At 41.3% G+C, this 20,826-nt stretch overlaps 1 protein-coding gene across 6 annotated transcripts in view; it reads right to left on the bottom strand.

Annotated features, from left to right (window-relative positions):
- RUFY2 (RUN and FYVE domain containing 2) overlaps positions 1-20,826 on the bottom strand; it is a 62,367-nt gene that overhangs the window by 22,739 nt on the left and 18,802 nt on the right. For 3 of the 6 annotated variants that reach the window (XM_017851414.1, XM_017851415.1, XM_017851412.1), the window contains 6 exons: positions 20,162-20,231; positions 18,404-18,505; positions 18,151-18,267; positions 15,363-15,530; positions 13,879-13,976; positions 11,328-11,447 (listed from right to left, as the gene is read on the bottom strand). In XM_017851414.1, coding sequence (XP_017706903.1) covers positions 11,328-11,447; positions 13,879-13,976; positions 15,363-15,530; positions 18,151-18,267; positions 18,404-18,505; positions 20,162-20,231 — 675 coding nt within the window. Of the gene's footprint in view, positions 1-11,327; positions 11,448-11,638; positions 13,128-13,878; positions 13,977-15,362; positions 15,531-18,150; positions 18,268-18,403; positions 18,506-20,161; positions 20,232-20,826 lie in introns of those variants that run through there. The other 3 variants (XM_017851417.1, XM_017851416.1, XM_017851413.1) reach the window with 2 other exon arrangements.

Raw genomic sequence — 20,826 nt, 5'->3', positions numbered from 1 at the left:
AAACCCGGAAGGCGGAGCTTGCAGTGAGCTGAGATCTGGCCACTGCACTCCAGTCCGGGCAACAGAGCGAGACTCCACCTCAAAAAAAAAAAAAATTTTTAGTAGAGACGGGGTTTTACCATGTTAGTCAGGCTGGTCTCGAACTCCTGACCTCGTGATCCACCTGCCTCAGCCTCTCAAAAGTTCTAGGATTATAGGTGTGAGCCACCAGGCTCAGCCTGTAGGTTTTTAACCACAGTAATATTCCCTGGCCTAAAGCCAGGGAATTCTACATATTAATTCCTCAAATTCCTCAAATATATTTGTGGTAGATTTAAATGGAGTACAGAATTCTGATTCTGGAAAAGATGAAGTAAGCACATTATTCCCTATCCCTCCAACTAAGTACAGTTAAAAACTCTGGACATTATATGTAAAACATACATAAGAAGACTCCAAGGCCAAGCACAGTGGCTCACGCCTGTAATCCCAGCACTTTGGGAGGCCCAGATAGGCGGATCACCTGAGGTTGGGAGTTCAAGACCTGCCTGGCCAACATGGAGAAACCCCGTCTCTACTAAAAATACAAAATTAGCCAAGCATGGTGGCACATGCCTGTAATCCCAGCTACTTGGGAGGCTGAGGCAGGAGAAAAGCTTGAACCCGGGAGGCGGAGGTTGCAGTGAGCCGAGATCACACCATTGCACTCCAGCCTAGGCGACAAGAGTGAAACTCCACCTCAAAACAACAACAACAAAAGAAGACTTCAGAAAGTAAAGAGAAGATGTCTGATCAGCTAGGAACTCCAGGAATCAAACAACAACATGGTGATGAGCTACCTCAGGTTTCTTTTGTCTCACATATAGCTGATTAGGTGTTGATGAAGCCCTCAACTCATTAAATACTAATGGGCATAGACCAAAAAAAGCCCCAAGAAGAGCTGTTCCCATGCCAAAGGGCCAGGATATAGCCTAGCAAGACAGAAAACTTTGGATAATAAATGCCCTATTCCAGAAAAACATCTGAGAAAAAACCCATGCCCCTGCAACAAACCTCAGTCAGCAAAAGCTGAGTGAGAAGCCTGGATTTCTACTCTTGCCTGGCAATGATGAGGTAACCTTCTTGCACCCTGCTGTGGTAGTATCAGAAAATGCCAAGTGGGAGCCTGAACCTTCCTAACCCCCAGCAGTAATAAGGCATCTGTTATGGTTTGAATGTTTGTCCTCTTCAAAACTCACATTGAAACTTAATGCCCAGTTTAACAATATTAAGAGGTAAGGCCTTGCCGGCACAGTGGCTCACGCCTGTAATCCCAGCACTCTCGGAGGGCAAGGCAAGCGGATCACTTGAGGTCAGGAGTTTGAGACCAGCCTGGTCAACAAGGTGAAACCTCATCTCTACAAAAAACACAATTAGCCAGGTGTGGTGGTGTGTGCCTATAGTCCCAGCTACTAGGGGTGCTGAGGCAGGAGGATTGCCTGAACTGGGGAGGTCAAGGCTGCAGTAAGCTGAGATCGTATAACTGCTCTCCAGCCTGGGCAACAGAGCCAGACCTTGTCTCAAAAAAAAAAAAAAACCGATGAGCCCTTTAAGAGGTAATTGGCTCATGAGGTCTCTGCCTTCATGAATGAATTAACAGGTTAATGGACTAATGGGTTATCACAAGAATGGGTCTCTTATAAAAGTCAGTTTGGTAGGCCAGGAATGGTGGCTCACACCTGTAATCCAAGCACTTTGGAAGGCCAAGGTAGGAGGATCACTTTAGGAGTTCAAGACCAGCCTGGGCAATATAGTGAGACCACATCTCTATAAGAAAAATAATAAATAAAAATAATAAACAAAAGCCAGTTTGACTCTCAGTACACTCCTCTTGCCCTGTGATGTCTTCTGCCATGTTAGGATGCAGCACAAAGCCCTCACCAGAAGATGACCAAATGTGGCTGCCCAATCTTGGACTTCCCAGATTCCAGAACTGTAAGAAATAAGCCTGTTTTCTTTTTAAATTACCCAGTCTCAGGTACCCAGTTATATCAACAGAAAGTAAACTAATCTGGGCCAGGCACAGTGGCTCATGCCTGTAACCCCATCACTTTGGGAGGACAAGGTAGGTGGGTCACCTGAGGTCAGGAGCTCGAGACCAGCCTGACCAACATGGCAAAACCTCATCTCCACAAAACATTAGCCAGGCATGGTGGTACGTGCCTGTAATCCCAGCTGCTAAAGAGGCTGAGGCACAAGAATCGCTTGAACCCAGGAGGCAGAGGTTGCAGTGAGTCAAGATTGCGCCACTGCACTCCAGCCTGGGCAACAAAGCGAAAACTCTGTCTCAGAAAAACAGAAAGTAAACTAATGTAGTCTATCCCTGGATCTAAGGGAAAAAACAAAGAAAAAATAAAAAAAGTGTCTCTCAAGCAACCTCACTGGTAACAATGGAAGAGTAACCTGGGACTTGAATCTGCACGCAGCAGTAAAAAGGCATTTCTTTTTTCTTTTCCTTTTTTTTTTTTTTTTTTTGAGACAGAGTCTTGCTCTGTCACCCAGGCAGGAGTGCAGTGGTGCAATCTTGGCTCACTGCAACCTCTGCCTCCCAGGTTCAAGTGATTCTCTCACCTCAGCCTCCCGAGTAATTGGGATTACAGGCACCAGTGACTACGCCTCACTAATTTTTCTGTTTTTAGTAGAGACGGGGTTTCACCATGTTGGCCAGGCTGGCCTCGAACTCCTGACCTCAGGTGATCCACCCGTCTCTGCCTCCCAAAGTGTTGAGATTACAGGCGTGAGCCACCATGCCTGGCCTAACAAGGCATTTCTTAACCACCCCCACAGTATCAGTGAAAGCCAACTGAGAGCCTAGATTACCTCCACCCAGTGGTAATAAGGCATCTCGTCCTCTGTCCTCCAAGATGGTTTCAGCAGAAACCAAGAGGAGAGCCTGGACTTCCACTACCCACCAACAGTAACATGGCACCACTCCCCTTCTCTACAGTATCAGTGGAAGCTGACTGGAAGGTTCAGATTTCAATCCCTGCAGTTATTAGGCACCCTACTCCATGCCATCTGGGATGGTCTTGGGCTTCCAACTCCATTTGACGTAAAGGGTTACTGTCCACATCCCCCTACTAGTGTGGTTTCAGTGGAGGCCTGCCAAAACAATATATAAAATCCAGAGTCTATTCTACCCAAAGTATCCTGGATGCGACTGAAAAACATCTGTTATACTAAGGCCCAGGAAGGTCTCAAGTTAGGTGAGAAACATCAATCAACAGATGCTAACATAATAATTCCAGATGGTGGAATTATCTGTCAAGAATTTTAAAGCAGCCACCATTAAAATGCTCCCACTACCAATTAAGACACATCTGAAAAATCATGAGGAAAGAAAGAAGAAACAAAATAAACACAAAAAAGAGCCCGGCCAGGCACCATGGCTCACATCTATAATCCCCACACTTTGGGAGCCCAATACAGGAGGATCACTTAAGACCAGGAGTTCAAGACCAGCCTGGACAACATACCATAGCCCTCATCTCTACAAAAAATAAAAATAAAAATAAATTAGCCAACCATAGTGGTGTATGCCTGTAGTCCTAGGAAGCTTGGGCAGAAGCATCACTTGAGTCCAGAAGTTCAAGTTCACAGTGAGCCATGATCATGCCACTGCCCTACAGCCTAGTCAACAGCAAGATCCTATCACAAAACTAAACAAAAACAAAACAAACAACAAAAGAAAATAGATCAAATGGAAATCTTAGGACTGAAAAACACAATAATCTTGCTGAAAGGGCTCAAGAGAAGAATGAAGATGGTGAGGGAAGAATGAATGAATTTGAAAATATAACAACAGAAATAATCCAATCTGAACAGGAACCTGTGGGACTACTAAAAAAGAAAAAAAGATCGCCTGGGCACAGTGGCTCACGCCTGTAACCCCTGCACTTTGGGAGGCCAAGGTGGGCGGATCACGAGGTCAAGAGATCGAGACCATCCTGGCTAACATGGTGAAACCCTGTCTCTACTAAAAATACAAAAAATTAGCCAGGTGTGGTGGCGGACACCTGTAGTCCCAGCTACTAAGGAGGCTGAGGCAGGAGAATGGCATGAACCCGGGAGGCGGAGCTTGCAGTGAGCCAAGATCATGCCACTGCACTCCAGCTTGGGTGACAGAGTGAGACTCCATCTCGGGGAAAAATAAAAAAAGGCCAGGCGCAGTGGCTCACGCCTGTAATACCAGCACTTTGGGAGGCCAAGGCGGGTGAATCACAAGGTCAGGAATTCAAGACCAACCTGGCTAAGATGGTGAAACCCCGTCTCTACTAAAAATACAAAAAAAAAAATTAGCCGGGCGTGGTGGCAGGCACCTGTAATTCTAACTACTCAGGAGGCTGAGGCAGGAGAATCGCTTGAACCATGCAGCAGAGGTTGCAGTGGGCTGAGATCACACCACTGTACTCCAGCCTGGGTGACAGGCTGAGACTCCATCTCAAAAAATAAAAAAAATTAGCTGGGCATGGTGGCACGCGCCTGTAGTCCCAGCTACCCAGGAGGCTGAGGCCACTTGAATCCAGGAGGTTGCAGAGAGCCGAGATCGCACCACAGCACTCCAGCCTGGTGACAGAACAAGACTCCGTCTCAAAAAAAAAAAAAAAAAGACCCAACATTCATGGTATCAGAGTCTCTGAAGGGAGGAGAAAGCAACTCACACTAAAAAAAAATCTCTGAAAAAGTAATGGCTGAAAATTTCCCAAATTTGACAAAGACATAAACCTACAAAGATATAAGAAGCTGACCAAATCCTAAATAGGTTAAATCCCAAAAAAAAATTTTTTTGAAAGCAGTAAAACAGAAATGACATTAACGCCTAAAGAGGAACAACAATTCAAATGACAGTATATTTTTAATCAGAAAACCATAAAGGCCAAGAGAAAGTAGCGTAAGATTTCTCCAGTGCTAAAAGAACTGCCAACCCAGAATTCTATACCCAATGAAAATATCCTTCAGAAATGAAGGTAAAATAGAATTTATTGCCAACAGACATACCCTAAAAGAATGGCTAAAGAGCTTGGCATGGTGGCTCACACCTATAATCCCACCTACTCAGAAGGCTGACGCCAGAGGATTATTTGAGGCCAGGCATTCAAGACTAGCCTGAGCAACATAATAAGATCTCATCTCTAAAAAAAAATTTAAGGCCAGGTGCAGTGGCTCACGCCTGTAATCCTAACACTTTGGAAGATCACGGCAGGGGGACTGCTTGAGGCCAGGAGTTCAAGACCAGCCTGAGCAACATAGCAACATCCTGTCCCTATAAAAATTAGCCAGGTGTGGTGATATGCTCTACCATCCTAGCTACTCAGGAGGCTGAGGCGAGAGGATCCTTTGCGCCCATGAGTTCAAAGCTGCAATGAGTTATGATCACGCCACTATACCCCAGCCTGGGTGAGAGAGAAATAAGACCCTATCTCAAAAAAATAAAATAAAATAAGTTTTTTAATTAGTTGGCATGATGGCACATGCCTATAGTCCCAGCTACTTGGGAGGTAAAGGCAAGAGCATTGCTTGAGCCCAGGAGCTTGAGGTTGCAGTGAGCCATGATCACACTACTGTATTCCAGCCTCAGTGACACAGTGAGATGCCTCTCTCTTTAAAAAAAAAAAAGAGGCCAGGCACGGTGGCTCACGGCTATAATCCTAGCACTTTGGGAGGCCAAGGTGGGCCAATCACTTGAGCCCAGGAGTTCAAGATCATTCTCGGCAACATGGAAAAATCCTGACTCTACCAAAAAAAAAAAAATACAAAAATTAGCCAGGTGTGGTGACATGCACCTGTAGTCTCAGCTACTCAGGAGCCTGAGATGGGAAGATTACTAAGCCCAGGAAATCAAGGCTGCAGTGAGCTGTGATCACACCACTGCACTCCAGCCTGGCTGACAGAGCAAGACCCTATATCAAAAAAAAAAAAAAAAAAAAAAAGTTTAAAGACAGTTCAGACACACACACAAAAACCTGGAGCTTCAGGAATAAAAAAGAATAATGAAGTTTTCTAAATTAGATTAAATTTAAACATTAAATTCTGTTTATGGTTGCACAACATATTACAACATTGTCTAACATGATTCCCAATATATGTAAAAGAGATAATTAAGCAAATTATATTAAAGAAGGGAGAAGGTATGAACACTTAAATAGAGGTAAGGTTTTCACACTTCATCCAAAGTGGTAAAATGTTAATGCCAACAGACTGCGAAAAATAGCATATGTGTAATATAATGTCCACAGCAAACACCAAAAATCTATACAGAGATGCATTCAAAAGTGCTACAGATAAATCAAAACGGAATTCTAAATAATGTTCATGTAACTTATGGGAAGGCAAGAAAAATTAAACAGAGGAACAACAAATAGGAAAAACAAATTAAACAACAAAATGGCAGACTTAAGCTCTACTATATCAATAATTACAATATATATAAATGGACTAAACATACTATGAAAAGACAGAGTTGGGAGAATTGATTTTAAAAGCATGAAGCAGGCCAAGCATGATGGCTCATGCCTGTAATCCAAATGCTTTAGGAGGCTGAGGCAGAGAGATTACTTGAGGCCAGGAGTTCAGACCAGCTTAGGATACATAGCAAGACCTCCATCTCTTAAAAAAAAAAAAATTGTTTTATTAGCCAGGTGCAGTGGCACATGCCTGTTGTCCTAGCTACTCAGGAGGCTGAGGCAGGAGGATCTCTTGAGCCCAGGAATTAGAGGCTGCAATGAGCTATAATGGCACCACTATACTCCAACCTGGGCAACAAAGCAAGACCCTGTCTCTAAAAAATAAATAACAACAATAACAAAACATGAACTATATGCTGTCTATAAGAAACTTCAGGCTGGGAGCAGTGGCTCATGCCTGTAATCCCACACTTTGGGGGGCCAAGGTGGGAGGATCACTTGAGCTCAGGAGTTCAAGATCAGTATGGGCAACACACCAAGACCTTTTCTCTACTAAAAAATAAAAATAAAAATAAATTAGCTGGGTATGGTGGCACAACGCCTAAGGTCCCAGCTACTCTGCAAGCTGAGGTTGGGAGGATTGCTTGAGCCTAGGATTGCTTGAGTCATAGCTGCAGTGAGCTATGACCATGCCACTGCATTCCAGCCTGGGCAACAGAGTGAGACTCTGTCTTAAAAAAAAAGGAAAAGAAACTTCAAGCCGGGGATGGTGGCTCACACCTGTAATCCCAACACTTTGGGAGGCAAAGGTGGGAGGATCACTTGAGGCTAGGAGTGCAAGGCTAGCCTGGGCAACACAGCAAGATCCTGTCTCTACAAAAAAAAAAGAAAAGAAACTTCAAACATTATAAAGGTACACTGAAAGTAAAAAAAAAAAGGAAAAATACAAACGTTAATCAACAGAAAGCAGGAGTAACTATATTAATATCAGAAAAATTAACTTCAGAGCAAAAAAAAAAAAAATTACCAAAGAAATACATCATATAATGACAAAAGGGTCACTCTACCAAGAAGATATATTAACAGTCCTGAATATGTAGGCACCAAATAACAGAGCTTTAGAATACAATAAGTAAAAACAGAATTGAAAAAATACGGCCGGGCGTGGTGGCTCAAGCCTGTAATCCCAGCACTTTGGGAGGCCAAGACGGGCGGATCACAAAGTCAGGAGATCGAGACCATCCTGGCTAACACGGTGAAACCCCGTTTCCACTAAAAAATACAAAAAAACTAGCGGGGCGAGGTGGCGGCCGCCTGTAGTCCCAGCTACTCGGGAGGCTGAGGCAGGAGAATGGCGTAAACCCGGGAGGCGGAGCTTGCAGTGAGCTGAGATCCGGCCACTGCACTCCAGCCTGGGCGACAGAGCAAGACTCCGTCTCAAAAAAAAAAAAAGAAAAGAAAAAATACATATACCAATCCACAATCACAGTTTGATATTTCAACAAATTCTCTCTCAATAATTAAAAACTACTAGACAGAAAATCACCAAGGATAGAGAAGAACTTAACACTTCAATGGGTATAAAGGCAGCTTAGCAACTTATACTTCATACATGGCATGTGGTCTTGTTTTAATGATCTGTTAATATAATAAATAACTATTTTCCATTGTTGCTTTTTTTGTTTGTTTGTTCTTACTGTTGTTTTCTTTTAATAACAGAATTGGTACATATTAACTGGGGGAAAAATACTGAAGTTTATAAAATAAAACTAAAATGTCCCTGTCAACCTCAACCTGCCAGCATTCACCTGAAATAACCACTCCCCAGAATCTGTATTCTTTAAAATCTTTTCTATCTATGTATAAATATATATGCATACATGGTTTTAATTTTGTTTTTAAAACTGAATCACATTTGGCATACTGTCTGCAACTTGCTTTTTTTCAGCACAATGACATATACTAACATCCTTCCTGGTTGGTGATATATAGATCATATAAAGTACTAATAAAAATGTTCTCAGAAGCTGGGCATGGTGGCTCACTTCTGTAATCCCAACACTTTGAGAGTTGAGGCAGGAGAATCGTTTGAGGCCAAGAGTTAGAGATCAGTCTGAACAACAGAGGAAGATTCCATTTCCACAATTTAAAAAAAATGTTCAGGAGCTAAATGATAAGAACTTACGAACACAGAGAAGGAAACAACAGATACAGGGTTCAATTTGAGGGGGGAGGATGGGGGAAGAAAAGGAGCTTAGAAAAGATAGCTATTGGGTACTGGGCTTAATACCTAGGTGATAAGATAATATACACAACAAACCCCCATGACATGTGTTTACCTAGTAACAAGCCTTCACATGTACCCCCAAACCTAAAATAAAAGTTAAAAAAAAAATTAAAGACAACTGGCCAGGCACGGTGTCTCACACCTGTAATCCCAGCACTTTGGGAGGCTGAGGCAGATGGATCACAAGGTTAGGAGATCGAGACCATCTTGGCTAACACAGTGAAACCCTGTCTCTACTAAAAATACAAAAAAAATTAGCCGAGAGTGGTGGAGGGCGCCTGTAATCCCAGCTACTCAGGAGGCTGAGGCAGGAGAATGGCGTGAACCCAGGAGGCAGAGCTTGCCATGAGCCGAGATCGTGCCACTTGGCACTCCAGCCCAGGGGACAGAGCAAGACTCTGTCTCAAAAAAAAAAAAATCAGAGAAAATTAAAAAAAAAAAAAGTTGGCCAGGCACAGGGGCTCATGCCTGTAATCCTAGCACTCTGGGAGGCCAAGGTGGGCAGATCACCTGAGGTCAGGAGTATGAGACCAGCCCGGCCAATGTCATGAAACTTCATCTCTACTAAAAAATACAAAAAATTAGCCGGGTGTGGTGGCATAAGCCTGTAGTCCCAGCTATTCAGGAGGCTAAGACAGGAGAATTGCTTGAACCCAGGAGGCAGAGGCTGCAGTGAGCCACCAAGGTCATGCCACTGCATTCTAGCCTGGGCAACAGAGTGAGACTCCATCTCAAAGGAAAAAAAAAACAAAGTTGATTTTAAAAAAATGTTATCGGCCGGGTGCGGTGGCTCATGCCTGTAATCCCGGCACTTTGGAGGCCGAGGCAGGTGGATCACCTGAGGTCAGGAGTTTGAGACCAGCCAGGCCAACATGGTGAAACCCTGTCTCTACTAAAAATGCAAAAAATTAGCTGGGCATGGTGGCAGACACCTGTAATCACAGCTACTCAGGAGGCTGAGACAGGAGAATCACTTCAACCTGGGAGGTGGAGGTTGCAGTGAGCCGAGGTCACATGCCATTGCACTCCAGCCTGGGCAACAAGAGTGAAACTCCATCTCAAAAATACATACATATATATTCTCAGAAAACAGCATGTCCTTTAATAATATAAGTTTCTTAGGCCGGGCGCAGTGGCTCATGCCTGTAATCCCAGCACTTTGGGAGGCCGAGGCGGGTGGATCACCTGAGGTCGGGAGTTCGAGACTAGGCTGACCAACATGGAGAAACCCCATCTCTACTAAAAATACAAAATTAGCTGGGCCTGGTGGCACATGCCTATATTCCCACCTACTAGCGAGGCTGAGGCAGAAGAATTGCTTGAACCTGGGAGGCGGAGGTTGCGGTGAGCCGAGATCATGCCATTGCACTCCAGCCTAGGCAACAAGAGTGAAACTCTGCCTCAAAATAATAATAATAATAATAATAATAGTAATATAAGTTTCTTGTAGTTACAAAAGCCTATTATACTCAGCACCTAGAAATATAATGACCATCAGATTAATGTTAAATAACAGAAGAATGAATAAAACTCTCCTAGAGCAAGAAGACAGCAAAACAGAGTTGAAAGTACTTTGTAAATCATAAAGGGAGTAAAACATAAGTATTATCACAATTATATTTTCTTTTTTTTTTTCGAGACAGAGTCTCGCTCTGTTGCCCAGGCTGGAGTACAGTGGCACGATCTCGGCTCACTGCAAGATCCACCCCCCAGGTTCACGCCATTCTCCTGCCTCAGCCTCCCGTGAAGCTGGGACTACAGGCGCCCGCCACATCGCCCAGCTAAATTNAATGAATAAAACTCTCCTAGAGCAAGAAGACAGCAAAACAGAGTTGAAAGTACTTTGTAAATCATAAAGGGAGTAAAAACATAAGTATTATCACAATTATATTTTCTTTTTTTTTTTCGAGACAGAGTCTCGCTCTGTTGCCCAGGCTGGAGTACAGTGGCACGATCTCGGCTCACTGCAAGATCCACCCCCCAGGTTCACGCCATTCTCCTGCCTCAGCCTCCCGTGAAGCTGGGACTACAGGCGCCCGCCACCACGCCCAGCTAAATTTTTTTTGTATTTTTAGTAGAGACGGGGTTTCACCATGTTAGCCAGGATGATCTCGATCTCCTGACCTCGTGATCTGCCTGTCTCGGCCTCCCAAAGTGCTGGGATTACAGGCATGAGCCACCGCGCCTGGCCTTTTTGTTGTTGTTGTTGTTGTTGTTTTTGAGACAGAGTCTCGCTCTGTCGCCCAGGCTGGAGTGCAGTGGCCGGATCTCAGCTCACTGCAAGCTCTGCCTCCCGGGTTCACGACATTCTCCTGCCTCAGCCTCCTGAGTAGCTGGGACTACAGGCGCCCGCCAGCGCGCCTGGCTAATTTTTTGTATTTTTAGTAGAGACGGGGTTTCACTGTGGTCTTGTAATCCGCCCGCATCGGCCTCCCAAAGTGCTGGGATTACAGGCGTGAGCCACCGCGCCCGGCCCTTTTTGTTGTTTTTTAAAGTAAACACTAAAAGCTAGCTGGTATCATTAGATAAATAAAAATATTGGTATTCTATCATCATGTGCAAAAAAATGAGGGGGTTATGTTAACACAAGTATTTGTTTCTAAGAGTGAAATACTCACAGCTGTTTCTCCTTTTGGGAGATTTGTTTCTGCAGACTGTCAGATTTACTGAGACATTCTTGTAGATATTTCTCGTCCTCATCTTCAGCTTCCATTTGCGCCTTCTCTGCTTGCTGCAATCTGGTGTAATTCAAATCAACTTTGGGTAAAACTGAGGCTAGAACTAGGGTGTAAAAGGGTGAAGAAGACAAATAAAAGAAAAATGGGGAAATAGAAACATTTCTAAACGAAAACAAAGTTTGGGGAAAAACTCACAAACTCAAACGTGAAAGAGTCACACAATGTCTAGAAGTTGTTCTGTGATTTTTTTGTCAATATAACATGTAGTATGCCCAGAATACTATCTTCAAATTTGTTTTATTTCTTGTTCGTAATTAACAGTGCAAAGCAATACAGCCTTTACCACTTATGCAGAGCATAATGAATCAAATTTCAAAGCATAATAGGTATGTTACTACCTTTTTTCAAAACCATGAAAAGTAAAGGATTTATGCCTACACTAGGTGAAGAAGCCACAGTTATATGTTAAGCTAGGATGTGTATGCCAGGAATCAAGTGTGCTACAAGGCCAAGAGCAAAGACCTGCAATTACTCCAAATGATAGCCAACTCCTTCTTACAGCATCTTTATGCATTTACTAAATTATGCCGAAGCTCTATGCATGTGTGTGTGTGCACGTGTGCATATATGTTTAAGATTCAAAAAGAATTTGGTGCCAGTTGGCATCATTCACTAGAGATCATTTTGTTCCTCACCATTTAATATTAAAAATTAGCTAAAATATTGTGATTTTCATCTTTCCTGTTTTTATTTGTAAGTCGCTGCATTTTCCTGTGCTTAGCTCCACTCCCTGCCTTCTTTGGCCATCTAGGATTTCTTATATTTAACCTCAATATTTTTATAAGAAAATATTTACCAAGATTCAAAGGATATTAACTCCTTGCAGGAAATTACAAGAGAAATTTCGGTTCAACTAACTAAAAAAACTCTTCCTTTCTTCCCTAAAACCATACCAATGGAACAACCCTCACATATTTCAGGGGTATAAATGCTGCTTCCAAGGAAAGGAGAGTTATCATTCAAGTTATCTCCAAATCTAAGATTAAATTAAAATATTCAGGTGGTGGGGACGGACCCAAGCTTTTCTCTAAGGTTACAGAAAGGAAAATAAAAGAGTGAGGTAGGCCTTGAAGTTGTGCTATCACAGAAGAGGGCAAGGGAGAACTGGAAAACTGAGAAGCTGAAGCACAGGATGTTGGCCAGTCTGGGTTATAAGTTATTTTGAAGCATATGTAAAAATCAGTAAGGGAACCGTTGGGCAAAGAGTGGGCCAATGAGAAAAAAATATCTGTGCCAATGCAGTATAAAACCAAAGGTTAAGTTATTTTTAAACAATCTTTATATTTTCATCAAAAGTAGCTAAAAGATAAAACTGCATTTGAAAATCCCGACCTCCAAAGGGTCAATACTCAAATCACCCTTCGTGCACAAGGTTTGAGGAATGTATGTCTAGAAATCCAAGTGCACCCACTCTGCTTAATGGCAGTGTATTACCACAGCAGCTGACCAAGAAATGTACAGGGTTCCTAACACCCTTTTAGAATCTTTAGTAGCATAGACTCCTTTCTAGTTAATGTATTATAAAATTGTTGATTCTCTTTTCATTTAGTCTGTTTAAATACAAGTGGTCTTCAGAAAGATATATCTTTGACCAGCTTGTACTGGTCCTGCGTGTCACTGCTGGCACATTTCACCAATGACATTGCAATTGTCCTAGTTTGAGTTAACAAATCGTTATCACTTCATAATGGAATGGAAAGAAATCAAAGACAGAAAAAGGTAATAAAGATGTCCAAAATGTAAAAATGGGGATAAAGAAAACAAAAAAGAAAAAAGAAGAAAGAGGATGTCAATAAAAGAATATTCATGTCAATAAAGCATTAATAGTTATGTTTTTCATAAATAGATTCAAAGAAAGCAATGATAAAAGACATATGTTGACACCAACATGACAGGGCAATGGAAATACATTACATTTTCCAACAATAAAAGTGAAAAATGCCAATATAAAACAATTCAATTTAAACAAAATTATATCTTCGGTTGGGTTGAGGGTCCTAGCTCAAAGAAACAAAACTAAACCACCAATTTGGAATGCTTGATTTCATATAAACAGATGGTGAATGGCAAAGAATACGATAATTAACATGCATGGAAATCAATTAGGGATAATCTCACTCTGTTTGTTCATTTTACTTTTTTTGATGTTTTATTTGTGTATTTGTTTTATGTAATTGAATAACATGAAACTACTGATATTAGGCTTCTAAGAAAAATCTACAATATGACAACTTCAAATGATTCAGCATAATATAAAGCAACTTGATTCCATGCAACAACCAAAACAAAAACACAAAATCCTGCTGGGCTTAAACAAAAAATATGTCCTAATCTATGTCTTCCTAATGGTTTTTGTGGCAGGTGTCGGAACTGAATAAAGAAAAAGGGGAGAAGAAAAGAAAAAAAGAAACTAAGACTGGAAATGCTGTACCTTTGTTCCAGCTGCCTCATGGCTGCAGTAATTTTGTTGGTTTTTTCTTCTAGTCGGGCAATTATTTCATTTTTTTCTTTCAAGCCATCTTCAGAACCCTATTTATAAAAATAAAAGCTACAGTGGTTTTGATTTTTTTTTTTCTGTGTGTGTGGTTTTTTTTAATAGGGTATCACTATGCTGCCCAGTTTGTGTTTGAACTCCTGGGCTCAAGCTATCCCACCTCTCAGCCTCCCAAGTAGAGTTTTCATCTTTTAACCTGAGTATTTATAAGTTTCTCACACCATTTTGCTATGGGACTGTTACTTTGAAATGAACAGAGTTACTTTATACATATAATTGTGTGATACAAAGCAGTGCTATTAGTCGTTTTTTTTGTTTGTTTGTTTTTAAGATGAGGTCTTGCTATGTTCACCAGGCTGGTCTCAAACTCCTGGCCTCAAGCAATCCTCCCATCTTGGCCTCCCTAAGTGCCAGGATTACAGCATGAGCCATGGCACCTGGCCTCTATTAGTCTTCATTTAAAATGTAATAGGCCAGGTGTGGTGGCTCATACCTGTAATCCCAGCTCTTTGGGAGGCCAAGGTGGGAGGATCTCTTGAGACCAGCCTGGGCAATATAGTGAGACCTCATCTCTACAGAAAATAAAAGAAAAAAAGAAAAAATTTAAAAACGAAAATATAATAAGGAAAAAAACACCACCTTCAATATTTTTGGAAGATGACAGAATACATTCTTGTAAAATATGACATTTTGCAAATTAATTAAATAAAGGATTTTGGCAACAAGTCTACTTAATAGCAATATCATCTTAGAAAATTTACAATTATGGGCCAGGCATGGTGGCTCACGCCTGTAATCCCAGCACTTTGGGAGGCCGAGGTGGGCGGATCACCTGAAGTCAGGAGTTCGAGACCAGCCTGGCCAACATTGTGAAACCCCATCTCTACTAAAAACACAAAAATTAGCTGGGCGTATTGGTACATGCCTGTAGTCCCAGCTACTAGGGAGGCTGAGGCAGGAGAATCACTTGAACCTGGGAGGCAGAGGTTGCAGTGTGCCAAGATCGCACCACTGCACTCCAGCCTGGGCAACAGAGCGAGACTCTGTCTCAAAAAAAAAAAGAAAAAAAAAGAAAAAAAAATTTACTATTATGATAGTGTAGCATTTCAATCAAAATTAAATATTTCTTAGGACTACACTGTAAAAGGAAGTTCACAAAAATGTTTTGTAGTTTAAATTGAGAGTTTTCCCAAAAGATTTAATCTTCATACTCTTAACCTTTCAACATTAAAAATTTAGACAGGGGATATTCTGTTGATACCTTTTCATTACATTTAAGAGCTTTCATTTAGGAAAAAAAGGCATTGGCCCTCATAACTAATACGGCACAGTTAAAATGGGCTCATCTCTTAAAAACCAAAACCTTTCTACAAATATTCACTTTCAATTTCCATAAAATGAAATTTAAGAACAATCCTTACCTGCAACTTTTGATACATCTCTATGTTAATTGCTTTAACTTCCTCTAGCTGTTGTCGAAGGCCTATTAGAGTATCTTGTTTCTCATGGATATCTTTCTCCAGCAACTTCATGGCAAGTTCAATCTCATGCTTCATACTAACTTGTACTGCTAGCTCATTCTCTACATCCTGCAATTTCAATATATCCTCAATTCACATGCCACTTCAGGATGTAAAAATTAGATATACTTTAAGAAAGATTGTCCATTCAATATACAGACTACACTTTTTAAGTCCACTAAAGGGAATCAACCAGGCCCTCTAACAACACAATAAACATTTTGAAATGCAGGGCCAGGTGCAGTGACTTATACCTGTTATCCCAGCACTTTGGGAGGCCGAGGTGGATGGATCACTTGAGGTCAGGAGCTCGAGACCAGCCTGACCAACATGGTGAAACTCCGTCTCTACCAAAAAAATACAAAAACTTAGACGGGTGTGGTGGCACACGCCTGTAGTCCCAGCTACTAGGGAGGCTGAGGTGAGAGAATCACTTGAACCCAGGAGGCAAAGGTTGCAGTGAGCCGAAATCACACCACCGCACTCCAACCTGGGCAACAGAGTAAGACCCTGTCTCAAAAAATAAGTAAATATTTTCAAATGCAGTTTTTGCTAAAATGAAGGCATTTTCTATATTCTGTTAATCATTACTCTTTTACTGGTACAAGAATTAATCATTTTTATGCTTCATAAATTGAATATTAATTTTCCTTAAACAAAAGGAAATGAAGTGGCCTATACAAGTAAAGGCCAAAGTAACTCAAAACACAGTTTAATTTCCTTTTCTTTTTTTTTGAGATGGAGTCTCACACTGTCGCCCAGGCTGGAGTGCAGTGGCGCATTCTTGGCTCAATGCAAGCTCTGCCTCCCAGGTTCACGCCATTCTCCTGCCTCAGCCTCCTGAGTAGGTGGGACTACAAGGGCCTGTCACTACAACTGGCTAATTTTTTTTTTATATATATATATTTTTAGTAGATACACAGTTTCACCGTGTTAGCCAGGATGGTCTCGATCTCCTGACTTGTGATCCACCAGCCTTGGCCTCCCAAAGTGCTGGGATTATAGGTGTGAGCCACCACACCTGGGCAACTAGTTTAATTTCTTTTTTTTTTGAGACGGAGTCTCGCTCTGTCACCCAGGCTGGAGTGCAGTGGCCAGATCTCAGCTCTGCCCGCCACCTCGCCCAGCTAGTTTTTCGTATTTTTTAGTAGAGACGGGGTTTCACCGTGTTCGCCAGGATGGTCTCGATCTCCTGACCTCGTGATCCGCCCGTCTCGGCCTCCCAAAGTGCTGGGATTACAGGCTTGAGCCACCGTGCCCGGCCTTAGTTTAATTTCTTAAGAATTTTTTATCAGAAGAATTAAAAAGTTTCTTATAATTTATCTTAAGAAATTTATTGGCCTGCCAAGGTGGCTCACGTCAGTAATCCCAGCACTTTGGGAGGCTGAAGCGGGCAGATCACGAGGTCAAGAGATCGAGACCATTCGGGCTAACGTGGTGAAACCCCATCTCTACTAAAAATACAATAAAATTAGCCAGGCGTGGTAGCAGGCACCTGTAGTCCCAGCTACTCGGGAGGCTGAGGCAGGAGAATGGTGTGAACCCGGGAGGCAGAGCTTGCAGTGAGCCGAGATCACACCACTGCACTCCAGCCTGGGCGACAGAGGGAGACTCCATCTCAAAAAAAAGAAAGAAAGAAAAAGAAATTTATTAACATTAAAGACAAACAGCAAAGATGATTAAAAAGATGGGCAATATTCTCTTCTTGACCTGGGTGGTGGTTACACAGGTTATTTGCGTTATAATTCATAAAGCTATATATTCATATTTTTCTGTTGGCATTATATTTCACAATTTCAAAGGTTAAAAAACAAGTTAATTTTAAATATGACTTTCCTAATATTTGAATATGTTGTTCTGTTTCATTTACTATAATGTTGGTCACAACCCATTCATTCACAATCATATTGTAACTTACAGTTTAAAAAACACTGATACAGGTCAGGCACAGTGGCTTATGCCTATAATCTCAGCACTTTGGGAGGCCGAGGCAGGTGGATCACTTGAGGCCAGGAGTTCAAGCCCAGCCTGGCCAACATGGCAAAACCCCATCTCTATAAAAAATACAAAAATTAGCCAGGCATGGTGACACATGCCTGTAGTCCCGCTACTTGGGAGGCTGAGGTACAAGAATTGCTTAAACCTGGGAGGCAGAGGCTGCGTGAGCCAAGATCGCATCACTGCACTCTAGCCTGGGTGACAGAGCGAGACTCTGTCTCAAAACAATAATACGCCGGGCGCAGTGGCTCATGCCTATAATCCCAACACTTTGGGAAGCCAGGGCAGGCAGATCACTTGAGACCAGGAGTTCGAGACCAGCCTGGCCAACATGGTGAAATCCCGTCTCTACAAAAAATACAAAAATTAGCCGGGCTTGGTGGCACATGCCTTGTCCCAGTTACTTGAGAGGCTGAGGTACAAGAATCACTTGAACCCAGGAGGCAGAGGCTGCAGTGAGCCAAGATCGCACCACTGCACTCCAGCCTGGGCGACAGAGTGAGACTCTGTCTTAAAACAACAACAAAACATTGATATAGTGGAAGCTTAGAAAATTTGAGAAGATTAAGGGGTGAACTTGCTATATACCACACCAAAAAGGATAAGGCTGAAAGAGATTTTAAATGGTGCTTGCTAGAGAGTAAATTACTCCCAGGATGATTTTGCTAATATAATTTTTAATATAACCTACTTGTCGTAACTGAGATTCATCTCGAAGCTGCCTTCTAGCTTCATTGTACATTTCGTCTAGCCCCTGACGAGAATGCTTATATGTTTGAAGCTCAGTTTCCACATCTACTTTGGTAACCTAGGAAGAAAACAAAATTTTTCATTCTATAATCACTACTATTAATACAGCACAGAAATACCTACTTCATGCAAAAGTCCCTAAAAATAGTAATTTCTGACATGAGATTGTCTGCTTGAAAGCAGTCTATACTTACCTCTAGGTGCTGCTGTGTTTTCATCAAAATCAATTTATTTTCACTTCGTAACTGATGATTTTCTTCTTGGAGTTTAATGATGTTATTCTTTGCTATTGCTAACTAAAAATTATGAAACAGGCAAGAAAAAAGATTTTAAACACCCTTATACTTGCTTTCCAGGTTATGTGCATGGCCATAAACAACAGAAAATAAAATCTCACAACTAGCAAAAGGTCTGTCACATTCAAAGAAACGTTCATAAGAAAAATATGCTCGCTATTATCCCAAGATACCAATTTTAAAAATTAAACTCTTATTTCCTTTTGAACTATTCCTATTTTTATAGCTGAAACACATTAGGCTAATTTGTTATGCTTATAATAAATATATTATGCTTACTGTATGATTTACAGTATGTCCAGAATACAAAGTTTCTGAGTAAACAAATAGAGAATTATGCATTAAATAACAAAAGCTTTAAAGACTTGTGTAAAGATAAAAACACGTATAAGGAAAGGAGGTTGTGCTATCATTGAAAAATGTAATACAGACATTTGTGGTAACTGAGTAGGACACCCCATGAAATCTGGACTTGTAACAGGAACTTAAGTGGTTACAACAAACAAGAGACAATTCTCACCATGAGTTAAACATGAATGATTAAGTGGTGGGACTCTGAGGCCCAGAATGGAGAGATTCTATGAAAGCAAAGCAGAGACCATTCCCTAATGATGGTTTGCAATTAACACATTTCTGAACACTTTATCAGGGATCAACCTGAACTTCACAGTCCTACTAAAGTCAATAAGAGGCACAAACTAGTGAGCAGCTCTATAATGGTCCCGATCAGGAGCCTAACCATCAAAATAAAGATGCATTCTTAACTGCAGTCATGTAAGTTATCATGTGTTCCTTGGTTTGGAAAAATTGGGCCAATTTTAAAAGAAATGAGAATATTAATTAACATGGAAAATAGGGTTCACAATACAAATACCAGAAGCCTAAATATTTCTGAAAATATGTTAAGTAATAATTCTTTGGTTTAATAGATTAAAAAAAAAACAACACACCTAGAAGCAACTCTACAAAAAAGAGAGCTGAGATAAATTTCTGGGTCTACTTCAAATGCACTCTGGGATCGCCAGATAGTTACTTTCACAACATAAGAAACCAGAGCACATGGGATGAGTTTTACACATGGGATGGTAGAAAAAAGGTCACCATGATCATGCAGTGATGCCTGTGAAGAAAAGTAATCTGACTAGTGGAACAGTGGAACAGAGGGACAGTATCATTTTAATAAGAATTTCTTTTTTTAATGTGCATTATTATTTTTTTGTACTATAAGTTCTGGGATACATGCGCAGAACGTGCAGGTTTGTTATACAGGTTACATGTGCCATGGTGGTTTACTGCACTTAACAAGAATTTCTAACTATAGGTGATTACACTAGGTAAATATAGGTCATCCAGATTTTAAAATGAACATCACAGCTTATCTACTGAAGAGTTTCTGTGAGTTTCATCTCTGAGGCTCATTTTTAGAAGTTGAGTATTTCAAATGTAGTATCTCACAGATTCTTATAACTGAGGATTTGCCTAAGAATATACAGTTTCTCTAGAACTTATAATCATCAGTTACAACTGTATTACAAGTATCGCATCACAATGATGAGTGTATGTTCGCGTGTGTGTATGTTTAATGCACTCATACTTAAAATGGAAAAAGATCACAAACACTAGTTCCATGAAATACATTTATCCATTAGACAATACCTCTTCAATCAGCTTAGTATTTGACTTTTCTAATGAATCAACTCTTGAATGGAGGCTGCTGACTGTGCTGCTGAAATTAAGAAAGAAAAAAACTCATTCAAAATCACACAAACTCAAAAAAGCACGAAAAAATATGTTATCCTAGACTTACTATGCTTACTGACAGGCACCAACTGCCCTGTCCACATTTCTGGGTGTGGAAAATTTCATTAACTTGGATAACTTGATTTAGCTAGGAGGGCAATAAAGAGTGTAGCAAAATAATATTTCTATTAAAATTCCATTTGGTGCTACTGATTCTTTTTTTTTTTTTTTTTGAGACGGAGTCTCGCTCTGTTGCCCAGGCTGGAGTGCAGTGGCACAATCTCAGTTCACTGCAACCTCCGCCTCCCGGGTTCAAACAATTCTTCTGCCTCAGCCTATGGGTTGACAGGCGTATGCCACCATGCCTGGCTAATTTTTGTATTTTTAGTAGAGACAGGGTTTCACCATGTTGGTCAGGCTGTTCTCGAACTCCTAACCTCGTGACCCACCCACCTCAGCCTCCCAAAGTGCTGGGATTACAAGCGTGAGCAACAGCACCCGGCATACTCATTTTTTTACATTGTCTTCTTAGGGTCCTTCTTTTTTTTTTTTTTTTTTTTTTTTTTTTTTTTTTTTTTTTT

This window comes from Rhinopithecus bieti, unplaced genomic scaffold (assembly GCF_001698545.2).
Source record: "Rhinopithecus bieti isolate Rb0 unplaced genomic scaffold, ASM169854v2 scaffold_33940, whole genome shotgun sequence".
Classification (NCBI taxonomy): domain Eukaryota; kingdom Metazoa; phylum Chordata; class Mammalia; order Primates; family Cercopithecidae; genus Rhinopithecus; species Rhinopithecus bieti.
The sequence above is the reverse complement of the archived record's forward strand: the minus strand, read 5'-3'. Positions and strand labels throughout refer to the sequence as shown.